Source organism: Lepisosteus platostomus, chromosome 7 (genome assembly GCF_059453375.1).
Source record: "Lepisosteus platostomus isolate fLepPlt1 chromosome 7, fLepPlt1.hap1, whole genome shotgun sequence".
Taxonomy (NCBI): Eukaryota; Metazoa; Chordata; class Actinopteri; order Semionotiformes; family Lepisosteidae; genus Lepisosteus; species Lepisosteus platostomus.
The window spans coordinates 20,527,749-20,552,167 of record NC_142617.1 but is presented as its reverse complement, the minus strand read 5'-3'; the positions used below and the strand labels follow the sequence as shown (position 1 = coordinate 20,552,167).

General features: G+C 39.4%; 2 protein-coding genes across 9 annotated transcripts in view; one reads left to right on the top strand and one right to left on the bottom strand.

The window, feature by feature from the left end:
• The window catches only part of LOC148658459 (maestro heat-like repeat-containing protein family member 1), a 53,663-nt gene that overhangs the window by 13,707 nt on the left and 15,537 nt on the right, over window positions 1–24,419 (bottom strand). For 3 of the 7 annotated variants that reach the window (XM_088639691.1, XM_088639690.1, XM_088639687.1), the window contains 8 exons: window positions 23,317–23,465; window positions 22,999–23,119; window positions 22,662–22,841; window positions 22,291–22,440; window positions 21,309–21,434; window positions 20,007–20,109; window positions 19,518–19,583; window positions 18,744–18,993 (listed from right to left, as the gene is read on the bottom strand). In XM_088639691.1, the coding sequence (XP_088495817.1) occupies window positions 18,911–18,993; window positions 19,518–19,583; window positions 20,007–20,109; window positions 21,309–21,434; window positions 22,291–22,440; window positions 22,662–22,841; window positions 22,999–23,119; window positions 23,317–23,465 (978 nt within the window). In that variant the 3' untranslated portion in view covers window positions 18,744–18,910. Of the gene's footprint in view, window positions 1–18,743; window positions 18,994–19,517; window positions 19,584–20,006; window positions 20,110–21,308; window positions 21,435–21,598; window positions 21,688–22,290; window positions 22,441–22,661; window positions 22,842–22,998; window positions 23,120–23,316; window positions 23,466–24,419 lie in introns of those variants that run through there. The other 4 variants (XR_015940077.1, XR_015940076.1, XR_015940078.1 and 1 more) reach the window with 4 other exon arrangements.
• Window positions 360–17,199, top strand: LOC148658460 (epididymal sperm-binding protein 1-like). Of its 2 annotated transcripts, XM_088639672.1 has the most exons (10): window positions 360–485; window positions 1,190–1,222; window positions 7,660–7,830; window positions 8,383–8,556; window positions 9,669–9,836; window positions 11,319–11,489; window positions 11,921–12,094; window positions 14,036–14,203; window positions 15,777–15,944; window positions 16,614–17,199. In XM_088639672.1, exons 1-10 carry the CDS (start codon window positions 449–451, stop codon window positions 16,643–16,645), a joined length of 1,296 nt encoding a protein of 431 aa, XP_088495798.1. In that variant the 5' UTR covers window positions 360–448; the 3' UTR covers window positions 16,646–17,199. The 2 variants fall into 2 exon arrangements, with proteins under 2 accessions (XP_088495798.1, XP_088495797.1); XM_088639671.1 differs by lacking the exons at window positions 360–485; window positions 1,190–1,222 and adding an exon at window positions 2,620–2,680.

The following is a 24,419-nucleotide window of genomic DNA, read 5'->3' as shown; positions in this document are numbered from 1 at the left end:
CAGCAGGGATTAGGAAGCACGTCAAGACATACAAAAGATGGAGCAAAGTACTGGCAATTCCTAGAAGAAAATATAGACCTACTGTAAAACTAGGACAAACTGAACAGGAGGACTTTCTGCAGGTCAAGAACAAGAAAATTAATGTTCTTGGGTAGTTGACTCAAAGTCAGTGAATTGAATGGGAAGACTTGAGAGAGCTTGAGCAAATATATCAAGAAGAATGGGCAAAAATTACACCAAGCTGGTATGCAAAGTTGATCAAAATCAAACTGAAATATGGTTTAAAATACAGGCCATTTTTGGCTGAGCTATCAGGTAGGGTATAATCAAATAAATAGTAAGTACACACTTCATATACAGTACGCCAGTATAAATATCCCTCCCACATTATCTCATTCTTACATACAGTATAAGGGATACAGAGCAGTAGCAGAACACATCTGCAGACATGAGACTCTGCGTTCTCTGGCTCACATTCCACCTGGGTGAGCTCCTGATCCTTTGTTTTGAAAAATTGTTTTTATATGACTTTTATACACTATGATCATCTCAAAATTATTGCAATTATAATGCTTATAACCTTATGCCTATACTTTCTGTATTATTTATTGGTTACTCTGAGTACTGATTACCTTGCATCTGTAAAAAGTTGTTTGTGTTTAAAACACTTCTTTTACTAACAAAATGTTATTGTGTTTCTGACATAATACGTAAACTGCAGGTAGTAACAAAATTAAGTTTTTGATAACAGAAAGGTATGAAAGGAAAGTCATCCAGCTGCTGGATTATATACAGTATCTGGCTATAAAAAAGGGGAAACATGTGGAGAAAGAAAAAAATATGCTACTGTATGGTGCCTTAACTTCAGCTAAAATAAACGCACGATGATCTCTTCAACTCTAAAACCTAGACTCTTGATTCGTTTCTTAGTCTCCTGAAGGGGGTTACCCTCAATCATCTGCCTTCAGTTTGATCCTGAAATATCTGTAAACACAACAGGGCAGTTCTCTGAAATCCTCAGTTAATAAAGCAGCAAAAGAGTTGTTAATTCTATAAACCATAGTAAAGTCTTCAATATTACTGTGTTCTTCATTAGTTCTAAAATTCTTATTTTTTTATTTATCATAATAAATTTGTGTAGTCACATAAGATGTGGAAATTTTAAATGTTTGCTATTTTGTTTTTGCAGGGTTCATTACTGGAAAATCCCTTGCGACAAAAGGTAAAAGAAAGTTTAATTATTTTGTATGTGTATGTATACAAAGTACGTTTGGGAACATACTGTATGTAATTGTAAGACATTTAGTGGACTATATGTAATTTCATTTTACAGAAGTTAAATAAAGCAATCAGATATTAATGTGAGGAAATACTGTATGATCTCTTAACATTTTTTTCTATTCCGTTTAATTATGTAATTTGTGTTTATCTACCTTAATAATACAAACAGTAACTAAGAACAGGAGAGGAAATGTTTTACATAAAGAGTTGTGACATACAGCACAACCCATATGTTGTGTTACAGTACAGCCCACATGTAAGGAAGAATTGTGTGTGCTGACTCCTGCCTAAAGAAAATAAATCTGGCATTTATTTTTATGAGAGTCAGTGTCAAAGATGGGCCTCAGCCTTCCACGGAGGGTTTCTGATTAGACCCTATGCGGTGCGGTGTAATCTGAGACAAATAGGAGGCAGACATCAGGGAAAACAAAAAGGTAGTGCTCAGTGACAACAGGTGCTCCAGTGAACAGGGGAAAACAAGGCATCCAGGTACAAGCTAATCTATGGGGGTAAATCAGGGCACAGTCCAATAATCCTAAACGGGGCGATCCATCCAACCAGACAGACACAGGGAAATCAGGAACAGTCCAAGAACATACGGAGCCAGGTCCTCCAGAACCCCAGGCTCAGGGGGAGTGATGCCTCTGGCAAGGCCTGTGCCCTCAGACGACTCTGCGGTCTGGTTATATTCGGGCCTCTGGACATCCGTATCCTAACGCTGAGCCCTGAGTGTCGAAGCTCTAGGCTTGTATATCAACACTGATTCTTAACACCTGGAAATAATACAGCAATCAAACTAGGACTCGGGAATTTGGAGCACCCCCTAGGGGAAAGCATGCTAAACCCTAACAGTCAGCAACTCCAACTCTGAGGTTAAGGTTCTTCTGAATGAGGGAATGGGGAATAATGATGAAGAAGTAGGAGACAGGTTTTTAGACAAAGCTTTAAGTTTTCCTGACAATCTACCTCCCTCGCCTACAGTATAGTCATGAGCTTTGGGTAGTGACCAAAACATTGAGATCATGGGACATTTTGGTAATAATAATAATAATAATAATAATAATAATAATAATAATAATAATAATAATAATAATAATAATAATAATTGCTTACACTTATATAGCGCTTTTGTAGTGGCAATGCTTGTTAATAAGACAGAATTAAGTGTTGCTGTGCTTTCCTAAATGAGGCCCCATCTCTCTATTCATCTCTGTGGTGCAGCCACAGAGAAACTATTCATGCAGGCTGATTTAAAGATGTTTTCTTTTGATAAGGGATAGCTCCCAGATGGGGGTGCACTTAGCTAAGCCTGGCTATCATGATCAATGGTCATCCATTGGCGCCTATCTGTCTAGGGAGTGCCAGATGGACATCTGGACTGCATTCCTAGGTGTCAGGGGTAAGTGACTCATATCTCACCTTGATCAACCAATCAGGGACTGGTAGGGCCAAGTAACCCACGTGGGTCTCTAATGCCCATTAAACTTTCAGCCAATGAACGAGCTGAAGATCCTCCAGGTAAAACAGGCAACACAGAGCTCCAAGATTTCTAGAACCTATTCTAAAAATAATTCTAAAGGAGAATTCCAGGGGTGCGAGACAGTTCCAGGGCAGGACAGCCCAGGAGCAGAAAGGCTCCCAAGGGCAGGACATTCTCGCAGCGCACCTCCTGACCATCTTGAGACTCAGCCCGGACAACCACGGAACGGCCAGTGTGTCCGAGTGCCAGAACTTTCCTCTGTTCTAAGAGTCAAGAGCGGAGGTTGCCAGAGAGTAACCAGAGGATCCACCCGAGGTTAGCATCAGCAGCAAGCCTCGTGAACAGGTCGGAACTGTGGACAGCTGAATCACTATTCAGAACTAGCGCTTCATCAGGAACGAACCGGTCCTCTTCCTGACTTGCTGGCACCCACAGTCATCTTTTCTCCAGACATGAATTTTCATGTGTACATTAAGCAAGACACTTAAACATGACAGCAGACAGAATATTACTAAGTGATATGTGAAAAGCCTAATTATGTGAGATCAGGATAATGTATGAAATGAGTTGTGTACAGAGCATAATAATAGATTATTTAATTATAGATTACAGCATAGACAGTTGAATATTTAAAGAAATGTTCAATATACAGTAGACATAAAAAGTAGAATTGATTGTGTGTTAATTGTTTAATCAGACTGTGTTTATCTATTATCATGACCGATATCAAGATCAGATCACATTTTAGGAGTGATTACTGCAGGAATACTGATAATTCTGAAGGGTTAACAAACCATTTCTCACAAATGTACATGAGCTCACATCCATGATCCATGCATCCTCTGGTTTGGGGATGGAACCGAACCTGAGAACAGGAAAGCTTTGACTTGGTGGATTAACCATCTCTCTAACTAGGAGAGAGTAACTGAGAAAGTCCAACAGTCTGTGCACAAAACCTGGAAAGACCTACTGGAACAGTGGCCAGGGAACTTCACACATGACCATGCATCAACTACAGCGTAATAGCAGCTGGTTGAGGTCATGTCTTTTGCAGAAGAAGTCCAGAAAAGTTATATGCCTGTCACGGATGTCGGAAAGGCAAGCCGTGGAATGGCAGAAGAGCAAAAAAAAGACCCCACGCGTAGCAGCAGAACGGGGGTTAACCCGAGCTCAGCTGGTCAGATCGAAACCTATGCCCTCAGGCCACGGACGTGGGGCGACCGGGTGCTAGGCGGGTCTCAGGACATCCGAACCTCAATGCTGAGCGAGGAAGAAAGAGTGACCTGGAAATATATAGCCCCAGACAGAGACACACTGGAAGGACAAGCAAAACACTGGAAACTAGGGACAGGACAGGGGTGTTACTCCTTGACCCCAACATGTAACCAGGTGGTTTCCCCTGATAGCACTCAGTGAAAATTCCAGGTCTTAGCTTCAGGTTACCACATGATTACACAATGGGACAGCAGAGGACAACAGCTAGGAGGTCAGATGGAGAAGATGACAGCAATAGCTACAGCAATGCATGACAGAGCCCTCATCAGGGCTAAATTCAGGGTATCAGGTGATCCATAGTAGCGGAACAGAATAAAGATAATGGGACCAGTCAGGTTGCTACCCTAAAGTGTGAGATAATCCCTATTTAGGACTTTGGTTATCCCACTAGGGAAGGAGTGCCAGAGGCACTGACTGTTGGAAAGGAGGATGGACCTGGTGAGCCAATGCCAACACGAACAACTGTGGGCTTGATGTGTAGCAACCATGCTCTGAAGCTCCTTTGAGCTCTAGGCTATCTTTATCCTAAAACACCCTAAAGGAATGTGGTTCAGATTGACTCAGTTGAGTCTGCTGATCTCTTTCTACTCAAGAAAAGGATCAGAGGCCCAAGGATCAGAGGTACAGGTACTGTCCATCACCCAACAGACAATCAACCAAGGAGGGGACTGCAGGGTGACTATCAGGACTATACCTAATAGCACCCTAACCAATCAACAACTGTGATGTTGTAACTTAAATGCTAGCAGCATTTTCATTGGATAACTCTCATCTTCTCTATCCAACTGAACTTGCAATTTGACTTTACCAACCCCTTAACTGCAAGCGCTCCATGTCAGGATTAAACCTTTCTTCTAGAGGCCAAAGCAAAAGAGTAAGTCAGTAAAAAGCAGAATTCTGCTCATGATATTCTTTCTGCAACAGAAGACAGCTGTTCTATTTTTGTTGACATATTAAATATCCAGGTATATTCAGCAAACAGCTATACTGTAGCTGGGATACACCATTACTGCCAACTGTCTCACTTGCAGACAGATTCAAGCCAACAGCTCTGCAAAGACTGCTTTAAACAGACTCTTTCAGTGACAATAACGTATCCTCCGCAAGGCTAGGCAAAGCTCTCTCTCTTCTCTCTGCCCCATCAGGTTTGAATAATAAAACCTACAAGGTATACCATAACATACTGTACATTACAGTCAATATATTTTGTCTCTGAAGTTATGAACTCTGATCTTTGTAATCCCTGAGTGACGAGTCAAAATATTCTATTGCTTTTGTTATTCTGTTATGCATTTTTGGCATAATATCAATAAATAATATATCTAATTGTTACATAAAATAAAAACCCTTACATTGCTGCAATTCTAACGGTTGTGTGACCAGGCCATGGTATGTGGGGCACAGATACAGAACTCCAGAACAAGCAAGCCTTTTTTATCATGTTTTAACAACAAATATTGCATTGTCTAGGTGTATTTCAGTACATATTAACTTATTAATATCTCATTCAGAGTATTTAGCTCCTGACAACAATTGAATACAGATTGCATCAAAATATAGAATCATAATTGGCCCAGAAATTCTGCATCTAGGTTATGTAGATTTACTAATTATTTGCACTTTAGCAGAATGGATCATTTTTTTTCTGTTTGTACAGGAAATTACTTGCATGCTCTCTAATAGCTGGAGGGATTTTGAGGGCCCCATGTTAGCACAGAAATCAATGTCTCTGTGACCTCTTAAAATCAGACAGTCAAAAGCACAGTAGGACAATGATGCCATACCTTCACATATGTGGGCACCCTAAGGCCCATTTCTGAAAAGAGATTCAACAGATTTGTGATATAATGTTGAAAATAAAACATTTTAGACATTGTACAGATTAAAGTAAAACATTTTTATCTTACTATTGCAAAATAGCTCAATGTTCAGTAATAACAACCTACTGTAGGTCACTGTACAATGCAAAGGAGGTGGGGTTCTATTATATGGTTGAAGGTACTGAGTATACATTTGGTTGCACTAAAATATTTTGGGTGAAACCAAATTAGTGAAAGAGGGTTCCTTTGGTGAGTAATTTGAGTGCCTTGTACAATAAAAGGATGGTTAATTAGTGAGTGCTGGCATAATCTTGTTTTAATGCCTTTCTTGTCCTCTTGCTGAAGCCTGTCTCCAGGGTCTCTTTCTCTTCCCATTTTTGAACATGGTTCTGTGTTGTCAGCCACTAATTCTGTAACTTTTGCATTTAATACTGTTACAAATGAGAGGTTATAAAAATAAAGAATATCAGTAAATGACCAAGTGGATTAATCAATATGTAAAATAAATTACCATGATCCCCAACTTGTAAAGATTTTTGCCAAGAATATATCCAAACTGTCGGAATAGTTAGAGACACATGAATTCTTTGTTCTCTGGCACAGCTCTGGTGAAAAGAGTAATAATTCAGGCACACTGGGGTTAAACAAACATTTATTAATAATGACAATAAACACAATAAATTACAGACAACATAAACATACAACATAAAGTTACACAATGAACAAACTTTCAAATAAGGCATCCCAGAGGCTAACGGCCTTACCACCCAGATAAACTCCAGACTGTTACAAAGTATTCAAACCCTTATATAATGCCTACAAAGGCCAAAAAGAAGTCATATGCTGCCTTCTAAACTAAATAGAATAAACGTACACTTACATCTCTCTTTGTAAACCCAAATGCTATAAAATAAATGGAAACTTATTTCCCTATTCTAAAAATGCACTCACTAACCAGGAGAGTCCTGTTTTTAACTGAGGGGTTCTTTACACAAGAAATCAGAGATCCCTAAAACTGATTAAATGCAAACTCTTGTAGCAGGGTTCCTGTCCTTACTTTGGCAAATGGACCTGTGCCGATTGCTGACTCTGGTCAATACCTCTTCTTGTAGGTAGAACGTCAGCGATAGGATTTCTTGGGATATTCTCCTTGAAAACCAGTAATTGGAAATTAAACAAATTCCAGGAAATGAAAAACAGATAAACGTCTTATCTATAGTGCTTGGGCAAGATACCGCAGTGAACGCTGGGTGATTCTATTAATTGGAGCAGCTGTAGGCAATGAAGTTACTATTACATTCCCATGTGGCTGTCTAAGCACTAAGCACGATTCTTGGGCTGAGGGTGCCCTCCAGTGGCTGTTGGTGGATATTTGGGAGTGAAAAACGTTGGCTGTGCTACACTCTCTTTACAAGGTTCAAATACTTACTGTAGCTCCAATCTAGTCTTCTCGGATGATTTGGAACAAGGAACTCTTTCCCTCTTTCTCATTTTTTCCTCTTCCCCTTCGCTTGACTTTATCATCCTTATATGGTGTTTTTCCTGAACTGTTAATTGACCTGTAATCATTTACCTGGAACTTAATTAACTAAGGTAAACCAAGGTAAACATAGCCAGATGTTACCCATCTAGATTCTTAGAGACACTTCTGTAGTCACCTATACAGTAGCTGTAACAATATTTACTGTACTGTATGTAAATATTGTTATTTTTTTCACACTCTGAAAACCAAGTTTTTGGGCATGGAAAACAAGGGAAACACAATAACTGCTTCCAGTTCACTTTCAGTTATTTTTCATACAGCTATTATCACAGTGGGTGGCAATGATCCTGGGAAAGAATGTATCTTCCCCTTCAAGTATGAGGATAAGATGTATTTCCAATGCATAATCAAGAACAACAACAACATTCCCTGGTGTGCGACAACCAGTGATTATGCCAAGGACCAAAAGTGGGGAAACTGCGCTATCATTGGTAGGTAATCTGTGGATGCTGTATCAAATCAACTAAACTTAAGTGGGTCATTATGGAGGTTACAAAATTACACCTTGCAATTGTATAATAAGCCAGTTGTTGATGCATTTATTAAGTGTTACAAATAACATAAATTATCTTCTGCAAGTAAGCATATGGTAAGGATCAGGGTGTGGTCCAGACTATGGGCTGAATTACTGTAGTTACTAAAATATTCATCTCACATGATTAACACTTTATTAATATTTAACTCATTGTTTTTCAACCCATAATTTAGAACTGAATCTTTTACTCACCAATCACAAATTTAAAACTAACTTGCTTAATGTTTTCCAACATGCATAGAAACCCCCCATCAAGTACGAACTCTGGGTCTAAATTAATTTTTTTCTCGTGTGTTTTCTCTTACCTTTTGTGAAATTTGAGAAGCCTTGCAAAAGTACAATGGGCTCTTATGGTATTTTTGATTAAAATAATGACACACTGGTACATTAAAAGGGCTCATATGAAACATTTTTGTTTTCACCTTGAGCTTCTTGTTTCTTGACCCAGGTTCTCCTACCACTGGTGGAAACAGCAACGGAGCTCCCTGTCAGTTCCCTTTTACCTACCAGAATAAGCAGTACTACTACTGCACTACTTATAATGAAGGATCAAAACTTCCCTGGTGCGCTACAGTCTCCAATTATGATAAAGATCCAAAGTGGGGATACTGCCCTACATCAGGTAAGTTAGTGCTATGTTCTTTATTATCCCAACAAGTCCATTGTGTTTTATTTTCTTTTAAATGTAAATGGTATTACGGTATGGTTAGAGATGCTACAGTAGCTCACAGTTCTTGTTTCCTGGTTTATGACTGGATTATTTTTGTCCAGGTGCTCCAGTTTTCTCTTACCTCTCAGAGATGTGCTGGATAAGTTAATTTGTGTGTTTAAATTGTCCCTGACGTCCTGTGTGCTGAGTGAACCCAGCCATGTACTACAATCCTCTCCAGGGTGTAGTCCTGCCTTGTGCCCTATTCTTTTGGGATACTGTCTGTGTTGCCGCAACACTAACCAATAATAAGTGGCTCTCTTGTAATGAATGGTTTGTCCTCTGGAGTCACAAGTCATTTTCTCCCTTCATGTCTTTGAGCTTTGCCGCTGCAACTAGTAATCTTTTGAGAATCCTGAAAGTAAATCCATTGTACGTAGACTGCACTGAAAATTAACATTAAAATTCATATCTCACAAATCATTGCAACCATAAGTATTGTAACAATATGGCACTAAAAAGCCAATCAGGCTTGGGTACATGATGCAAAAATCTCAAGGACTTGAGATAATGTAAGACTTGTAGTGAACATACTGTAAGAACCTTAGAGGTTAGAAACAAGAAGTCATTCTGACCATCTGGCCCATTTGGTCATTATTACCTAATTGATCCAAGGATCTCATCCAGCTGTTTCTTGAAAGGGGCCAAAATATCAACTTCAACTATATGGTTGGCTAACTTGTTCCATTTTCACACAATTGTTTGGGTAAAGAAGTACCTCCCAATCTAACTTTTAGTGCACTTCCATGTCATTTCTACTTGTGTCCTCTGGTTCATGTTTTGCTTTTTATTCTGAAGAAGTCCACTGTGTTTACATTCTCAGGGCCTTGATTTTGAATTTGTGGATCAGACCGACATGTAGTCTTCTCTGTTCAAACTAAACATTTTGTTTTGGGGGGCTGGGGGCTTTTAATTTGGACTGAATCTGGACCAAAAATATGCTTTCAAACACACAATTTTATGGCTTCAGTTTCCAAATAGTTCTCCCACCAGCTTGCAATTCACTGTCTCTCTTTTTCATACAGGTATTGTCACAGAGGGTGGCAATGATCCTGGGAAACACTGTGTCTTCCCCTTCTACTATGGCAAGGAGCTATATTTCCAGTGCACAACCAATGACCATGATCGCCTCTGGTGTGCAACCACCAGTGATTATGACACAGATGGGAAGTGGGGAAACTGTCCGGAAAGTGGTAAGAGTTCAGTGTATAATCAGTAGGCGAAACATCCTGAACATCAAAACAAACAATTCAGTTGTCCCATAACAAATTGTCCAATATATTATCATGGAAATGACAGTCTGTCATGCTTGTAGCAAGTCTGTCACGCCCGACATCCCTCCCCCAGAGGGCGCTCCACTACTCCCGTTATTGTTCCTGTGATTGTGACTAAGCTTCCCCAGGTGTACCGTTATGTGTCCTGTTATTTAAAGACTAGCTCCTCCAGTCCTCGTGGCTCAACATTAGGGTACCCTACGTCCATCTCCTGAGGGCATAGGCCTCATCCCCGACACCTCCCGTTTCCTGAGCCCTGGGTCTGGACGATCTCGCCCCATCACCCTTGGACCTCCATCTTTTGCCCGTGTTCGTGTTTTACCCCTTCCCGGGGATTTTAACTTTGTCACGCCCCAGGATGGATAATTTGTTGAAGGACTCCCGGACTGTGCCCTGACCTGCCTTTGGACCTGTTTGGATTTGGATGCCATTCTCCCCCGTTCACTGTCTCATGGATTATTTTGTGCACTATTAAAGCCCTGTGTGTTCTCCCATAGCACGCTTCCTGTTTTCTCCAGCTCTTACCGCATCGCGTAGGGTCTACTACAAGATAGTACAAATACGGAGATAGTACGGAGTTCTGTCCATGATCGTAACAAAGTCCACTGATATTTTATTAATCATACATTAAAATAATAAATTCATTATGCTGGTCAAGTCTTCTAATCATGACACATAACCGAGCCGAGAGGTGCAGTTGCACTGTTGCCTTAGTAAATGGCCAGTTTAAATATAGAGACAAATTGATGTATTAAATTCTAGCATATTTTGAATAAAACACTATGTATATACAATGAGCAAAGAAATTTTGCGAAGTCTGCTACTGGATTGTCTTTTAAACCATTTACAATTTATAGTTATATAACTTATTTGCAAAGTTTCACAGATTCTTTGATGATTTTCAATACATGCTTTAAAACTAGTATTTCCTATATCTCACTGTGTTTTAATGAGAGAATAATGTGAAATCTCTTAAAAGTGTCTCCAGCCTCTAAGCTGACACCGGACATGTATTTTCTTTAGCAATCCTTTCATTTTAAAGGCCAGCAATGAAGTTCGAGCACAGTGGTCAATAATCATGGTAGGAAAAGGGTCTTTAATGCAAGTGCATTTTTGAGCTTTTGTGAATCCCAAAAGCAAAATCTAAACTGATCTGAAAAGTCTTGCTGTTCTTTGATCTCACAAATCAATGCACAATGATTGTAAAAATCCATGTGTGAATAAAAAAATGTGTACTATGACAACAATCGGTTTTTTTTCTGGTATTCAAACAATTCTATTCGCCAATACTTTGTACTTTAGATTTCTTATCTGTAAAGCAGTTTGTTTAGACATGAAGGATAAAAGTAAAATCAAACCTGAAGTGTCGTTTGCAGTTCACCGTTCCCCTTTCACATGCAGGTATTGTCACAGTGGGTGGTAATGATCCTGGGAAACACTGTGTCTTCCCTTTCTATCATGAGGACCAGCTGCATTTAAAATGCACAACCAAGAACAATAACCACATTCCCTGGTGTGCAACCACCAGTGATTTTGCTAAGGACAAAAAGTGGGGTAACTGCCCTTTCTCCGGTAAGTTATCTGCTCAGATACTATAATTGCCACATTCTGCCCTTTAGATCCCCCAAAATCTGAGGCTTTCAAAACAAAGAGTAGAATTGAAAATTTTTACTCACCTATTGCAAATGTCAAAACTATAACTTGTTGGATGTTTTCTAAAGTGTATGAAACCTGCCATGAAGTTCTCGATTTGGGATCTGAAACTGGGTCAACATCCAGGAGTCAGTCTGGGTCTAAATTAGTTTTTTTTCTCACGATTTATGTCTTACCTTTTGTGAAATTCAAAGAAGTTTTACCAAAGAAACAATGGGCTGTTATGGAATTTTTGTTGAAAACAATAAAGTTCTATATATCTTTGTCATATAGTAGTTCAAAGTGCTAAATTATACAGCTCACATGACACATTTGAGTTTTCATTTTGAGGTACTATCTTCTCAACCTAGGATCTCCTACCACTGGTGGAAACAGCAACGGAGCTCCCTGTCAGTTCCCCTTTATCTACCAGAATAAACAGTACTACTACTGTACTACAGAAAATGAAGGATCAAGACTTCCCTGGTGTGCTACTGTCTCCAATTATGATAAGGACCCAAAGTGGGGATACTGCCCTACATCAGGTAGGTTACTGCAGTGTTCATTAGTGCACAGATCTAAATGGATGGATGGCATTTATACTATAGAAGGACATAAAGGTGCTTTATACGAGTGCAGGGTGGCACAATGGAATGAGTCTTAGCACTGTTAGCATACAGCCATACACCTCCAGGGTCCCTGAGAAATCATTGACACATACAACCCCTCCAAAATCCTTACAGTACCAATGTGCCATCTCTATTTTTTTAGTTTCTTCTGTCTCAATCTCTGGAAGACTGAACAGACTCCTCCCATCTTCAGGTCTTCCTGGGTCTCTTTTCATAACTCACATAACACACAACTAGTAGTCCATAACCCCTCACACAATATAGCACCAGGCACTGCGATATTCAGACCAGCTTACTCTTTATAAATCACCGTCCTTCTTCACTAACTTTTCCAGCTGATCTTGCTTGGCCAGGGATACTTCTCTATATTCACTTGTTAACCAGAACACTCTGACACAGCAGCAGTTGGGTTATTCTCTGAGATGGCCAATAGAAAGGCATAGGGACACTGTACTGTGAGGCGAAGATACATTGCTATCTTGCCAAGTGATGGCCTGTTCTCAAGAGGATCTTACACTTCTGATCAGCCCTGGCACACTAAGCCAGCCCTGTTCCTTCATTGCACAGCACGTCTTTCCAGAACCTGGGATTCCCCGCAGTACAGCCTAGGCTACATCTTCTTCAAGCTGCCAAATAGCACACTAAGTCTTACAAGTCTGTAAGCCCAGCCAATTCATTACTGGCAAGACCTTTCCTGAGGATATCTCACTCTCTTTCCTTCCAGGCAGGAGTCTAGATACAGTTTGAAACCTCTTTTCAATAAATAAACAATACAACATGTCAACAAGAACATAAAATAAATTGAAAACAATAATTTTGCCACATAAATTATTTCGTAGTCATAAAGCACATTAAGCATAGGCAAAGACAATATTGTCATACGTTTACATGCATACAAGACTCTACATTTTGACAAATCAAATATGAAAAGACAAGTTCCATGTTAAAAAGTAGGAAAAAAACCAGAATATTTCTGCTGTAGAGCCTTCTTCTTCTTTCGTATGGTATTATTTTGTTTTTCAGCACAGAATTAACCTTCACTTGTTCCTTTGCAGCGAAGGCCTGCTGATGTAGCTCCATACTCAAACATGTTGACCAATCTCTATATCAGAATAAGAAAAGGTTAAAAACTTGATTAGCAAAATTACCCTCCATGAGTGAGTGAATTCTTCATGCAGAATCTATCCAACTGTAACTGTTCCTTTTCCTCATGTGGAATCTCACATCTCACAAGACTCTTTCAGACCACATTTTGCAGCTTTTTACAATTGGGTCCATTGAGGCCATCTTGGGTCAAGGATATACCAATAGGGATGGATTTTGAGTCACCTCTCAAAACACCAAAGCACTGAAGTCAGTTCTAGATCTGAGTGAGAGGAGTCTATATGTTCTCCAAGTGTCTGCATGCTTTCCTCCAGATTGTCTGGCTCCCTCCCACCTTCCAAACAGATGTTGGCTACATTAACTGCTGTCTGTATATTGTCATAAAAACAATAAGCATCAAACAGCCAAGTGGTAGAGTAGTTAGCATTGCTGCTTCAAGTCTTCTGTTTTGTGGGTTTAAGTCCAGCCTGGGATGCCTTCTGCATATCATTTTTATGATTGTCTGTTCCCCAGATTAATATCCTCCCATCTTTCAAAGACTGCTTTAATTTATATTAACTGGTGTCTACATTGTATCTGCATGCTTGTGTGCTACACAAGTCCTGCAAAGGATTTGGATCCCATCCAGGGTTCAGTCCTGTGTCCTTTTCTTCTAGGATACAGCTTGGGTTGCCAGTAATAAGTGGCTCTCCAGTGGCTCTCTTGCAGTTGCAGTTGCTTGCTTGCAGTTCACTGTCCCTCTTTCTCAAACAGGTATTGTCACAGAGGGTGGCAATGATCCTGGGAAACAATGTGTCTTCCCCTTCTACTATGGCAAGGAGCTATATTTCCAGTGTACAACCAAGGACCATAATAATCTTTGGTGTGCAACTACCAGTGATTTTAACACAGACCGGAAGTGGGGGAACTGCCCTGACAGTGGTAAGCAGCCAGTGTATAATCGGCAGAAATTGATAACAGAAACAGATTCTATTAAAACAACTCAATCCACTTAATGATGTAACCAGTAAGTACATTATCAGTTTTTATTTAAACCATACTCTACACCAAAAACAGTAAAACTAAATATTTATTAATGTTACTGCATTGAGATGAAGATCTACTGTAAGTAGCGTGATTGGTGAGGAGAGGTCTGTTTAAGATTGTCTTTGATTCTTCTCCCTTTCACATACATTGAAACATAATAGATAAGACTTTAAGTAACACAGAAACCCTTACATTATCAGATTTCCCCCTTATTTTGAATATTCCCATTGTTTGAGAAAAACAGCTTCTGAAGATCAGGCTCAATCTAAGGAAAGGCCACTACCCTTCAGTTGCACTAAACATGATAGTTAACCAAGATGATTAGTGGAGGTGTGGTGGACCATTGATACTGAAAATGTTTTTAAAATTAAGGTGTACATCATTGCAGCATATCTGAATACACTTTTGGACATAAACAGAGCAAATAAATTATCTTGGACAAATGTCTAGCTATTCTCCCTGCAGTGATGTAAGGGTTTTACTGCAATCACTGGAAAAAGTAGAAATTGGACCAGTAAATAGAGAGTACTTGACGACTTTTAGGAACCAATCTAACATAATAATTTACAGTCTCACATATGGATTCTAAATATATAATATACTGTACAATTTATTGATATACGGTAAACAAAACATGCATACTGTAACACAATAAATGGAATAGAATACAGTACATATTGTGAAACAATGTGCTGTGAACATGGAATGCTGATCGTTCACTTCAAAGATCACAGTGTAGCAGTGTAGCTCGTTGGTTCTATCAGTTTCATGTAATCTCATATAATAAAATCACATTCATTCTCAGATACAAGTTATTATGCATTTACTACCATGAACTGTCAATAATAATAATAATAATAATAATAATTAATAATTGCTTACACTTATATAGCGCTTTTCTGGACACTCCACAAAGCGCTTTACAGGTAATGGGGACTCCCCTCCACCACCACCAATGTGCAGCATCCACCTGGATGATGCGACGGCAGCCATAGTGCGCCAGAGCTATCACATCAGCTATCAGTGGGGGAGGACACACATCAGCTATTATTAGGAGGCCATGACTGGTAAGGGCCAATGGGAAATTTGGCCAGGACACCAGGGTTACACCCCTACTCTTTTTGAGAAACGCCCTGGGATTTTTAACGACCAGAGAGAGTCAGGACCTCAGTTTTACTACTCATCCGAAGGACAGCGCCCTATTTACAGTATAGTGTCCCCGTCGCTATACTGGGGCATTAGGACCCACATGGACCGCAGGGTGAGCACCCCCTGCTGGCCCCACTAACACCTCTTCCAGCAGCAACCTTAGTTTCTCCCAGGAGGTCTCACATCCAGGTACTGACCAGGCTCACACCTGCTTAGCTTAAGTGGGTTACCAGTTGTGAGTTGCAGGGTGATATGGCTGCTCGGCAATAGTGTTGGGAATTAAGTGTTATTTACAATACACTGTCTCTTTCTTATACAGGTATTGTCACAGTGGGTGGCAATGATCCTGGGAAACACTGCGTTTTCCCTTTCTACTATGAGGACCAGTTGTATTTCCAATGCACAACCAAAAATAATAAGAACATTCCCTGGTGTGCAACCGGTGATTTTGACAAAGACCAAAAATGGGGAAACTGCCCTGTCTCTGGTAAGGGTTGGCTCACAACCAGCAAAAGCTAAATAACTTCATTTAGGCTCAAGTGGTCCAGTGACTGGGCCAACTCTAGGTCTGGACTAATTCAAAATATTGACTCGCTCACCAATCACAAATTCTGAAACTAAACCCTGACCTTTTTTAGTGAGTTGGTCTCATAATGAATATTATCACTAAATCTCGTCTTTAGTTTCTTTACTTCTAAAGGAGATGCACAGAAAGAATTGAAAGCTTATGAAATAAGTCATTCATTCCTGCATAGAGTATGCTGTCTTTACACACAGAAAGTGCTTAATTGAAGTTTGGTGTTCATGTTATGAAAAGTATTCTTTGATTTGATTTTAAAAAGATTTTGATTGTATTTTGTCAAATTGATCAAAAAGCTAATCTAACACTAAATGTCTAATTCTAGAATTTTAAATACAGAGTAAATTCCCAGATCAGAGGTTACAGATAATGCAACCCAATATTTTTAACCAAATTTTTACACACAAGTGTAATTGCAGTTTGTCAGAATAAACTAACTACATATTTTTGTTATATCGGGCTCAGTCCTCTGTGTTAATACAACTATAATAAAAGTCTTATATAAAATGTTGTACATAATGGATTCTAAAAGGACATTAATTGTCATGACTATTGTTGTTCTTTTTTTCTTTGCAGGTAGTGAAGAAGATGCACCCTGCAAAGCATAATGATTAGTGCATCAGCATGTCCCAGATTTAGAGGACATCTTGAATGCTAAAAAAAACGTTCTACATATGAAATCACTGAATCATAAAATCATATCTGGAAGTGATTTTTTCCTATTTCTTGTTCTATACCATTTTCACGTGTATCTTTAAAAACTTTTAAAAATTGGAGTTAAATAAAACAAGCTACAGTACTTCATTGAAGTTCAGATGTTCTTCTGTTGAGATTCCCTAAAACCTGACATGAGGATAGCCTCACTAATAGGAACCAGATCACAACATCAAATGAATTAAGAGTTTGTCTTAGAGTCAGCCTTCTGCATTTAAGGACAGTTCTTGAACAAAGTGCTATGTACATTTTTAGAACTGGAAATAAAAGACCATGCATAAATTGAGGGAAAGCATGACAGACAAGTAATTTCAAAGATGTTAGAAAGAACAGAAGTATTGTAAAGTTCCAGTTATTTTGCATTATAGTAGAATGTGATTTCCAGCACAAATTTAAATAAATTAATTGATTACAGCAGCATCAACTGCTGTGTCATTCCTCCAATAAACACTCTTCACATGAAATTCTGTGGTTTGCAGTGGTTCTAGTGGGCACAGAGCTACTGAGTGAGAACCCCTTGCATTTAGACTAGGTGTCTCCAGTCCAGGGGGCTGTTTTTACTCAGTTAACCAGGTATCTTTTGTAAACATATTGTTAAAAGTCAGGATTTTCAGTTTCATGAAGCAGGATTTAATTCTATCCAGTTAAGTAACTACAGCAACATATCCACTATTTTTAACCAGCTCAGGGACAGGTTAAATTAATCTGAACCTGAAGTTAATCTGACTTTGAAGTTAAGAGCTAACAGACCAATCAGCCACTGCAAAAAATGTCTCCTTTCTTCAGGGATCACGTTGACATTATAGTTATGACGTGTTCATAACCTCACTACTATCCGTCCATTTTCCAATAGTTTCATCCAAGTTAGTGTCTCAGGGGAGCCAGAGTCAAGCAATGAGGACAAGCTCACTCAGTCTGCACACAGACACAGACATGCATACACTCACACCAGGACCAGTTTTCCCAGAAGCCAGTTAAACTACAAGTATGTCTTTGGACTGTGGGAGGAAACTGGAGCCTCTGGAGAAAACCCACAGAACACGGGGAGAACATACAAGCTCCACACTGATAGCTCCCAGGTAACTAAATCACAGAGCCCCAGTGTTGAGGCAGCAATCTTGTGCAGCCCCACAAGATAGTCCAGTAGGAGTTAATTTTAAGATGACAGGTCATTCTGTTTCATCACTCGAAAAATACCTGTCTGCTATGGAGATTAATTAAAAATTTAAAATAGGACTGGATTGAGACTTATTAATTATATAATTTAATGCCTTTTGGACTTAGACTGAATGAGAAATTATATTTGTACCAACTTATATTAAAATCTTTTTGTTTTGAATTGTTAAGACCTATTTTAGGTGTCAGTTACAGTATTTTTGAATTTCAAAACAAGCCTATATCAATACATCAGAAAATCAACTTGATTTCCATTTAGAGTGTATATAAATAATTTCATTGATAGTTATGTTCTTTGTTGATCATTTGTGAATGTATAGAAAGTGATCTTTTTCTCCCATGAGAGAGAGCTTTTACTAAAAGGTTAGTGTTTGTCTTAATTCTTCTAAAGATGTGTGAGTGAATCTTTTTTTTATTTCATGGGATTGTACTCCCAGAAATAGATTATAAAAGATGGTTATAGATTTTGAACATCTTTTTTACAATATTTAATTTTCCATGTATCCATCCATTTCCAGATACTGTCCAGGGTTTTTCAAATTTCCTTGTAGCTTTTTGTCATTCCCAACCTCTAACTGTAAATTAATTTGGTTTCCCTTATCAATATTCAGCATTCAGATAATGATGAACAATTTTAACTTCAAGAAAATGCATATACATCATTTCAAATTCATCATAACGGAAGGGTGTTATGTAATTAAAATAGGGGTGACTAATTTTCCAAGGTACTTTAAGTGCTCTACAATACAGTGCTACTTTACCTCAAGTCGGCTTCATCAGTCATAGCATTTTGAATAATAAACATTAAAAGTATACTTTTATTATTTTTTTGTTTATTATACTACATCAATAGTGATTGACTCAGGCGTTTTGGGTTCAGCACACAGAGTCTCCAAAGAACAGGGGGCTCTCATGTATCTCTGGCTGCAACCTCCAGAGTCGGGCACCCCTGTAAGCCCCAGCTCAAAAAACGACATGGCTGTTCAGGGCTGGCTGAATAAACTCATAGCTTCGGCAGCCCTTTCCTGCACCCGGGGCTCTTGATCCTGCAGGAGTGCCCTCAGTCCTGGGGAAGAAAATAAACAACCCTTTTACTCTTGAAAACCTGTTCATTCTGCACAGCAGCAAGTACAAGCTGCAGCTGTAAAGATCACAGATCAGAATGGCATGGCCAGAACCAAGTGAAGTGGGATTAAAGAAAGAGAATAAGATTTATTGTGTGAGATCGGTTTTCTCTAAGTGAAATTTATCTAAGAAAAGACACCGTTATCACAACTTTCATTATTGTTAACATTCATATGAAGAACAACTGCACATACAGTAGTATAAAAAGGCATAAAACTCTCAAAGCATTACAAATCACAGTTCAGTTGCTTTAAAAACAGATATAAAGCATTACCAAGGGAAGTCTTCTGACTGCAAATATTATGTATTTTGAATTTGAAATTAAACATAATTTGCTCAATGCTGAGAGACCCTAAGGTCTTTGCACTCTGGTACTCTGTTTGGTATGCTAAAGCTTACAGACAGCAAGAACAACTGCTCAACATATTGGAACTTCTTCAAAGAGAAACAGGAAGGTTTCTTCACCTTGACGGGCTCTTCTGATGGCCAAGCATGAGCAGAGGGTCTTTTGCCGCTGCTGCACTAGGAGGCCTGAAACAACAGAGATTTAACAATCAGAGATACTAGACAACAGTCAGGAGACTCTGAAAGGACACAACATCATCACGGCTTGTTTCCTGGTGACATATGTAAGCCTGGCAAGAAACTGGTGCCCTGAACAGTCTGCTACAGTATTGATATGGGAGACATCTGGTACAGAGATTTGGAACATGTCTCATACAGGCTGCCTACAGTAACTGTATCACACGAACTCAGCTGTTGAACATCATGTGATATGCAGAGAAAGACCAATTTTGTCCAAGAACCTTTTACCAACAGGAGATAACATGACAAAAATGTACCACAGTGTGATATTCTGTAACGGAATATCTTCTAAATCAAAGCAATTTGAGGTAAAATCAAAAGAGCTTTGTGATGTCTAAACTTGTGTCTAAGCTCTGTCAACACTCTTACCAATGAAGATGGCAGCACTCTCTCGAACCCATGGACATCTGCTCCTTGCAAACTTGAGGGCACAGTTCTGGTAAAGGCTGACATTGCCAGGGAATCTCTTTATCTGTACACAGAGGATATTAAAGGGCTGTGTGAAATTCCACTCCACTTAGTGCAAAAAGCCCCCTGTGACAGACAGCACTCAATTACAGGGAAGCAGGCTGGAGCCAGGTCTAGCCCTAAGCACAGGCAAACCACGCAACTGCAACACAACATATTTTTAATTGTTACATTCAAATGAGAGTGAAAAATACCCTATAGCAACTCTCTCTGTTGCTGCTGTTGGTTATACTAATGGAAGCCCAGTAACGTAATGTTTCTGAAGCACAGAAAAGAAGAGCGGGATAAGCAATCTCAAAACAGAGGTACACCAAGTTAAGTCAGTGTAATAATGCACAATATGAGTAACTGTAGACAAGTCACATTTTCAAGCTAGACACATAGACTACTTGATGTGTTTTATTAGAAGTTAACAAATTCACAGAAAAATAAAGTGTGAAAGTGAAAGTACAGTAACAAATACTGTTAATTTTTTAGTAATCAGTATTAAAACACATTGTTTTCCATGCAGTTTCTCCGGTATTCTACAAAGTTTCAATTCAGTACTTTGTAAGTTACGATTTGCTAAAATTTGGAAGTAACAGAGATCCTGTTTATCATTATTTATTGTTATTAATCCTCCTTTTTATTACCTTCAGTGTTAATACACATCACCTTTGTCAAATGTGTCTGTGTTCTTGTTTCTAAGTTATTTATTATGCATTCTTCAAGCTGGTTAATAAATGTTTTCTAGTTATATAATTAATTTATTTTATTATTCTAAGTAGTAAAATAAGGTTGTGTTGGGAGTTGACAATAGTAGTGTATGTGCAAATCTTGATCTGGAGGGGCCCTTTCAAAGGTCTTGTCTAGGGCTCCCATGAAGCTAGGGTCGATGCTGGTTGAAGCACACACTCATCCTACACTCATACTGAGGTTGGGCACCATCTAGTGTGAAGTGAGGCTGACATTCATGGTGTATGTGAAGTCACTTGCAGATATTTCAGACTTATACACAGTTGGGACACAGACTCAAGTTTTTGTTATGTAAAGATCCAAATGGCCATGCTTTATCTCAGATAGTATTCATTAATTACCTAAATCATACTAATCGCAAATAAAGAAATCCTAGTATGTTTGCTGCTAGACAGGAGTCAGTGCCTTATGGCTGCTTTCTTCTCCCTCCATCAATTCAGAAGACAATCTCAGGTGATCCTCGCTCACCAGAATGCTGGCCATGTCCTTAATGAACTGGAGCTCCTTGTCTTGGCTGAATGTCTCCTCCAGAGGTCCTGTGATAACAGAGGAGCCCATTGATGGCATAGCCTCCCACAGAACTGTCCTGCAGGCCTAGAGAAATCCAGACCATTAAAACCAGCGTTAATCTTCATATAGGCAATATATTGAAAGATGAAGTTCAGTATTTACAAAAAATTAGGCTAGATCTGAAATATGTCTATGCAACAATGATAGCATCTCTAAGACGTTTTTGGATTTCTGAACTTGATACATACAGTACAATGATGGCAGTGATTTTTTGCTTCCCCAATTTGAAAACAGTCCTGGTCAAATACTGGGTGAGAATTGCTGGTACTGGAGGAGTCTGGTGTCAAACAATAATGCAGACTGGGTGAAATGAAAATTGGTAGATGTCACATCCACAGCTGCACCTGTTTCAGATCTGAACCTGACATCATGCCGATCTGTTTAAGCCATCATCTGCTATGTGAAACATGACCCATATCCCAAACTTATGTTAAAAAAGATACAATCAGCCATTTGATTCACAAATGTTTCAGGTATGACTCTAGCACCAACCCGAAGAAAATGTGTCAAAATACAGTTCTTGAGTCAGGGATGTCCGATTCAGACAGTTACCATTTTGATATGGTATCAATATAATATAATATAAATAACATAAAAGTTTAATAAATACATTTTTGATTATTGATTTTTCCAAATTTATACTATTTGACAACACACTTGCCACTTCTCACATGCACAAAGGTCTACAGGTTCACTGGTTCAGTGTAGAACCACAGTTTATGGAAACAGCTGTAGGCATTCCTGTAAGAAGCACTGAAATCTTGTTAAACTCAAAGGTCTGCCATGCACAGAAGAAAGACCAGAGACGCCACTGAGTCCCTCTTCTGTGCCCTCCAGTTTCACAGCCTGACTCCAGCCAAGAGCAGCTGTGTGTCTTTACCTCGTTGACCTCTGGGCAGCAGTCAGTGAGATTGAGCAGCAGACTGACCAGGGAGCTGTGGACCTCTTTTTTTATGGCAGCATCCTCTGAACCCAGCCTGACCAGCTGCCCCAGAAGAAGCACAGTGGTGCTGCGGACTTCATGGCTCTCCTGTAAGAAAGATGCATGGGGCGAGTGGTACTTTACACATACTGTACTACCCATAACATTCCCACTTCTTTTCACTTCTACATGCACAAAATACTGTACATGCTATAAAATCCAGTGTCATTGTCGCTCACTGTACAAACATTGTGACTGATAAACATTAACAATGGTCCTACTTGGATTTTACGTAGAAACATATCTGAAGAAACACCCCAGAAACCTACACTCTCCAGGCAGAGATTTGCTCTACGGTACACAAGAGGCACCAGCAACTTGATCTGACTATTTTCGCAGACAGACAGGATGGTCATTAGTCCAGACAGAGCCCGCAGGACAACTGACTCCACTGGGGTCTCCATGGTTGAGTTGTGAGTTGCCAGATGCTCCTTCCTGTATCTGGGTATCTGAGGAATGAGGACCAGAAGTCAAATTTAATGTACACAATGGCAGGAACAAGTGTTTTAGAGAAGGAAAAAGTACCTCCACATTGTAAACTGTGCACAGTATCCCTATTTATTTGGCTTTTTGAAATGCTTTGAGACAGATTCTATGGTCACTTACAGCCAGGGCCAGATCACCCATCTTCATTCCCTTTGTTAGGCAGAGATAATCAGCCAGGTGCGTCACAATCTTGGACGCGACCTGGCTGGTGCTAAGGGCCTGCCAAACCTCCATGAGCAAACTGAAAAAGATACATGAAAATATCATTGTCACTATTGCACAAAAAATAAATCAAGGATCCAGCATCATTCTACACCTTAAGGTCTGTAGCTTTACCCAGCTTAAGTGTTTCAGTTTGTCTGAGAAAATCAGTTTCTTCCAGCACAGTTACTACTGTAGCCAGGGCTGTATTGGCACTCCAGTGTCCCAGTGTGTTACCTCTCATGGATAGAAGAGCAGGTCAACAGGAAGCTGATGGTGAGTTTGAGGTTGTGTGATGCCAGACACACAACCCCCTCCTTCAAACTCTCCCTCACACTCTCATGCAGATTCCAGCAGGTCATAAAGACTTCTAGCATGTCAGGAACCTAGAGGGACCAAGAATAACAGGGGTCAATCACCTCACAGCGAGAGAAGCTGAAATTTATCAAGTTGATCTCATGAACCCTTTATTGTTTTTATATTACAATGTGTTGCACTAAACAAAAGTTACAAAAGGAACTTTATCAAAGATTTAACAAAGATTGGAGGGACAAAGCCAATTGTTACACTTGGAATTAAGAGTTATTAAAGATTTCTAATAATTTTTGTGCTGACTTGACCAAGCAGTCTGGTGCCTCTCTGTGTAAGGGCACAGGAATGTTGCTATACGTCCCTGTAAAAAGAGACATTGTACACCTGTATCAAACTTGAACTGTGTAATGATATATAGCGCAGATGGACTACATCAAAACTGTAGCCTGTTTCTTTCCAAGTCCAAGTCCAAGGTCACTATCTATCATCCAAAAGAAAGTCCACCAATGAGAGATCTGTAGATCTGGACCTGATAGGATCTCAGCCAATCACCAACTTGTGATGTCTTTCCCTAAAAACTAGAAGCCAACTGATTTTCTTTGGTTAACCAACCTACTGGATCCTTATCTCTCCAGCTGAACTAGCAACTGACAAAAGGCCAAGAGAGTGAGTCAGTAAAGTGCAGAATTCTGTCTAAGATATTCTTCCTGAAACAGAATAAATCTTGTGTTCCTCAGTTGCCTGAGGGCCAATGCGAGCTACCCAGCTATGCCAGGCAAAGCTCTTTTCTTCTATCTCGCTGGCATGGTGACAGATATAGAGCGAACAGCTGCAAGTCAGACCATGGACCAATCAACCAAGCTCTGCCTTACCAGCTGGAAGTTAAACTCATCATGTGTTTGTCCAACACAATTTTCAGTTGAACTGTTATTTCAAACACAAGTTTGATGTTTACTTCATGACTGTTGAAGCGGCAATGCTTGTTAATAAGACAGAATTAAGTGTTGTGGGCTTTCCCAAATGAGGCC

Coding starts and splice junctions, on each gene's coding strand:
- LOC148658460 (XM_088639672.1), top strand. CDS start 449: ATGAGACTCTGCGTTCTCTGGCTCACATTCCACCTGG. Junction 7,831..8,382: donor GGGAAACTGCGCTATCATTG/GTAGGTAATCTG, acceptor TTCTTGACCCAG/GTTCTCCTACCACTGGTGGA. Junction 12,095..14,035: donor GGGATACTGCCCTACATCAG/GTAGGTTACTGC, acceptor TTTCTCAAACAG/GTATTGTCACAGAGGGTGGC.